General features: G+C 38.5%; 1 protein-coding gene across 1 annotated transcript; it reads right to left on the reverse strand.

Moving 5' to 3' along the window:
• Window positions 1–2659: 2659 nt before the first annotated feature.
• On the reverse strand, window positions 2660–4190 carry FAM229B (family with sequence similarity 229, member B). The gene is made up of 2 exons (XM_006879029.1): window positions 4066–4190; window positions 2660–2777 (listed from the first exon to the last, which is right to left on the reverse strand). Exons 1-2 carry the CDS (start codon window positions 4188–4190, stop codon window positions 2660–2662), a joined length of 243 nt encoding a protein of 80 aa, XP_006879091.1.
• Window positions 4191–4928: the final 738 nt, after the last annotated feature.

Genomic DNA, 4928 nt, shown 5'->3' on the forward strand with positions numbered 1-4928 from the left:
ACCTCAGAGGCACTGCAATGCCTTTGTTCTCTTGACCTCATTTTCTTACATATGTAACATCGTAGTACAAGGTATCAAGTATAGTCCTTCCCATCTCCTTAAATAGCTGGGCATAGCCTATAGCTGGGAACATAAAGCAATGCATATAATACATTCTAAATTCATCAAACTTTAGCGTATGGAGCAAATCCCTTCCCCTTAGCACTGGTTGAGAGAAGCCATCTCAACGCAACCAGCACTGTAACAGCAATGACACACACTCATATCAAGGAAGCACTGACCAGCTGGTGAGCTCCGCAGAGCTCAGCATATTCTTGTATGCTGTTCACAGGTGTACTGTACAAGCCAGTGAGCAAATGTAGGGAAAGACGTTTCCAGGAAGATTATCCCTTACCCTCACGTACATATCAAGAAAATGCCATCACTTTATTTTCATTAAATGGGGAAAATGAGTCCAAAGGCAATTGTCTGTCTAATTACAAGAGTCTGAGAAAAAGAAAAAACTAGCATTGACTTTTTCATTTGGATCTCATTGACCCCAGGGATCTCTGATTTGCTTTAGGAGCTGATGAGAACACGGAATAAAGATGGCAGAGCCCATCAAAGAGAAAAGCTGCACTCTTCAAGACTCTAGTGATCGCTCAGGTTCTGAAAAGTAGGGAGGAAGGTGCGCTATCATGGATAAGGCCACTCTGATTATAAACTTCACAAACTTGAGAATGACATTAACAGAAGATATTGCTAAAGGGAAAGATGGAATAGACAGAGAATAAGAACTATTGGCGGATGGAAACCTGACTTGATCTGTCAAAGCATGAGTTAGAGAGGCACACACATAGATATACATAAGAGAAGCCCAGCATGACCCTACCATCCAGAGGATGCAGTGAACCCCTCAAGGAACTGGTCAAATGCTTAGTGATGGTGCACAAGACTGAGTCGGTAGATCACCTAGACAGTAGTGAGTTCACAGATAGATACAGCAGCAATAGCCTGAATAGGTCACATGATTTTGAAATGGTTTTGTAGAAAGAGTTCTTTTAAGACAAATTACATACATCTGTGTGATGACATCTAGGACATGATATATGAAGAAAGCAACAGCTATGCAAAGGAAGAGTTTTTCATCACTATTTTCACATTGCCACTGAGTCTTTTCGAAGCCTTGGATAATTTCCTGTATGGATTTCTTGTTTTCTTCCTTTAAGGAGTATGAATGGCCAAAAGAACAAACAAGTAAGTCTTGGAGAACATGCAGCCAGAGTACTCCTCTGAGGCAAAGATAATAAAGCTTCATCTCACATATTTTGGGCATGTTACCAGGAGAAGCTATTCCTTGGAGAGGGACATCATGCTTGAAAGGTGAAGGGTCAGCAAAAGAGAGGAAGACCCTTAACCACATGGACTAACAAAGTCACTGGTGCAATGGGCTCAAGTGTGCCACAAAATGTGAGGATGGCAGAGGCTAGGACAGGGTTCAGATCTGCTGTTCTCAGGGTTGCTACAGGTTGCACTCAACTTGACAGCACCTAACAACATCAAGGATTCTAATTTTTTTTTTTGCAAGAAATTATGATATTTAATGATCACCTTGCTTCTCTTAAGGCTTATATTTTAAGCTTTTTAAAGTTGGTGTATATTAGCCTTTTGTCTTATTCTAGTTAATATTTTTTATTACGATGTAGAATCTCTGTTATTTCACTACACCTAATTTTGCCATCATGTGTCTGTCCATGTAGCTATTAGCTAATAAATCTTTTATGTATAAAGGTTCATATGTGTATTAGGTGAGAAAGACAAGGAACTGAAGAAATTCAATCCAATCCTAAAATCAGTCTTTCAGAAAAGACAATTTTATGGGATAGTTAGTGATAAGTACAGAGAGGAGAAAAAAGCAAATTGAGTCCTTGAGACTATTTTAGGATGAAGATGAGAACAGAAAGCTCACCTAGATCCCAAAAGTCATCTCAAATCTAAGCAAATGAAAATATCCATCTGAGTTTCCCCAAACTGACTATCAATAATTTTAAAATGACTGACTGAATCTTGGGGTACATTGTGATAACAAATACTGTTTTCCTTGTGAAATAAGTGGTTAAAACCGTAAATATGCCATCATTAAATAAAAACTCAAGTTCTCAGGAGCAAGAAGTTTAAATGATTTCTAGAGTAGCCATCGTAATAAGAGCTTTGGGACCATTTCTCACCCTACATAATTTTTCCTGGACAGATCAATATCAAAGGACTTCAAGTTATAAACTGTCTTGGAGTGATTTAGATAAAAGAATTCTGCTAATTAGGAACATAAGCATACAACAAGAAGTCCAAAACACATTTCACATTTAAGAGGTCCCACCTGAATGATACTCATGGTAGATTAAGTTTCACCTTGCATTATTAATATTAATGATCTACCATGGGCTAGAACATCTCTAAGGCACTTACTAATTATGAAATATTATTCTATCATATCTATTAAACATAACTGAAGGTTTATCATTTGCATGTTTCACTGACTGACTTTCTGTGTTTTCCAACTAAAAAGAAATATTTCAACTCCTGTCATCATCCAAAGGTGCCACCACTTTTATTTGTTTACCAGATGATCCTGGCCCATTACCCCTGACTTATTCAACCTTCCTCAGAACACTTAATGATCCTATTTAGGATGCATTTCCTTGCTGCTTTGTGCAGGTGGCTTTCGCATTGTTGCATAGACAGTGATGGGAACGTCAGTTATTGTCAGACAATGACTTCCAGGGCATCTTCGGAGTTGCCTAAAAAAAGGAACAAATGGCATGTAGTTAGATACGGAGAAGAAAATATTACATCAAATACCAAAATTTGAGTCTGTATTTGACTATTTAAAGTCATTCTGAAATCTTTGAATGTCATGAAGGAATTATAACAGTACTGATAAAAGTGTACATTTTAAACTTAAGTTGCAAAGAGATTAGAGCTGAAGCAATACATTTAATCAGAGGAGACTACTCTCAAATTCTCTTTTTGAGAGTATGAAGTAATTGCTAAATGGCAAGAAAAAGAAAAATGTGGTGATACTAATATGGCAATTCAAGCATAAATGCAACCTAACATCCCTTGAATTCAGTGATTTAAAAACTAGAATAATTGTTGGAAACTATATATTCTGTTTCATGTACTATTAAAAAGTTGGAAAAAAATCTACATCCAATGCTTGAATTTCCTTTCTGTATGCCCATCAAATAATTATCCAACAATAAAATGTCCAAAACAAGTAGCTCACTACTTACCAAAGCAATCTACTCCATCTTTCAATAATCAGTGTTTAAACAATCCATCTACTTATGCTTAAATCTATGTCCCAAAATTTCCAAGCAATGAGAAATCTAACAACACATCATTTGATAATCTGGGATTGTAAGAGCCTTATTAACAGCAATGCAGGAGGAGTTTTGTAGTAGGTTCTAAGATAAACTGGAGAAAGTAGAGTGATTGTATTCTACAGCTAAAGCTTGAAGTAGGAAGACACGGGTAACTTTTTCCAGGCCACCCATTCAAGAGAGGAGGGAAAAACACAAGAGCCCAGTTTAGCGATTTCTTGGTTGCTAGACTGCACATATCCATTGCCGCCCCACGAAATTTTGTGACTTATGGGACTTGAGGAACATCTTTTTTTCTCCTGGTTGTGTGTGTATGTGTGTGTGCATGCACATGCACTGTTATGCCAATTTAAATTCAACTTCTACATGTACAAGTGCTAAAAAATCCCAAATGCTAAAGATCAAGGATATCAGTTTAAAGACTAAGGTGCACTGCACCAAGCCATGGTTGCTTTCAATGCATATGAAGTTTGGACAATTAATAAGAATGACAAAAATATAGATGCCTTTGAATTGTAGTGTTGTAGAAGAGCACTGAACATCCTATGGACTGCCAGTGGAACAAACAAGTCTGTCTTGAAGGAAGTATAATAAAGGTGCTCCTTAGAGTTCTGACTTGAAGGTACTCAACAACGACAGTACTGATCATTAGTCAAAGCCTGTATTTCCTGTAGCATTTCCTCAGTAGTAGAAGAGGGTTTACCTGGTCGGTGAAGTCTCTTTTCCATTATAGGCCGCACTAGAGCTAAGCCCAGGTTCTAGTCCTATTGATGAATCTCCTCCTTCCACTGGAAATCTTCTTGGCTGGGTCCCAAATCGAAAAGGCATAATTCACTGAAGACCTAGATAGAAAATAAAAATAAAAGGATGGAGGAGGTTTTCTTCAAATATGTGTAATTGTTAATGCACTATCTTAGTGATAAGCATACAGAATGATTCGGAAAATAGCTTTCAAAATATCTAAAAAAAACATAAAATTACTAATGGTGTCTCTCTGGAGACTAAGGTGCGCCTGATACAGGCCATGGTCTTTGCAATCACTTGTTATGAATCAGAGAGCTGGACAATGACTAGGGAGGACAGGACAATTGATGCCTTTGAGCTGTGGTGCTGGAGAAGAGTATTGAATGTACCATGGACTGCCAAGAAAACAAACAGATTCATCCTGGAGAGGATTAAACCAAGCAAGGATTCTGGGGCTTCGTCTGACATACTTTGGGCATGTTGCCAGAAGGGACAGGTCCTTGGAGAGGGACGTCATGCTTGGAAGGGTGGAGGGACGGCACAGGAGGGCAAGACCCTCTATGAGATGGATTGATTCGGTTACTGGGGTAATCGGGATGGGTGTGTCGGAGGCAGTGCAATTGGCACAGGATAAAGCAGGGTTTAGGGCTGTTGTGCATAGGGTCGCTATGAGTCGCAAATGACTCGATGGTACATGACAACAACAACACATCTGATCCTTCAATGCAATGTTAAGTCTTAAATTCAAGATAGGGAAGTACAGGTGGAGTTCCACTTCTGTTCACCACAAAATCTTAAGTTAATCTGTTTTGTCCCTAGTGC

Source organism: Elephantulus edwardii, unplaced genomic scaffold (assembly GCF_000299155.1).
Source record: "Elephantulus edwardii isolate Elephantulus edwardi_28Jun2011 unplaced genomic scaffold, EleEdw1.0 scaffold00002, whole genome shotgun sequence".
NCBI classification, from domain to species: domain Eukaryota; kingdom Metazoa; phylum Chordata; class Mammalia; order Macroscelidea; family Macroscelididae; genus Elephantulus; species Elephantulus edwardii.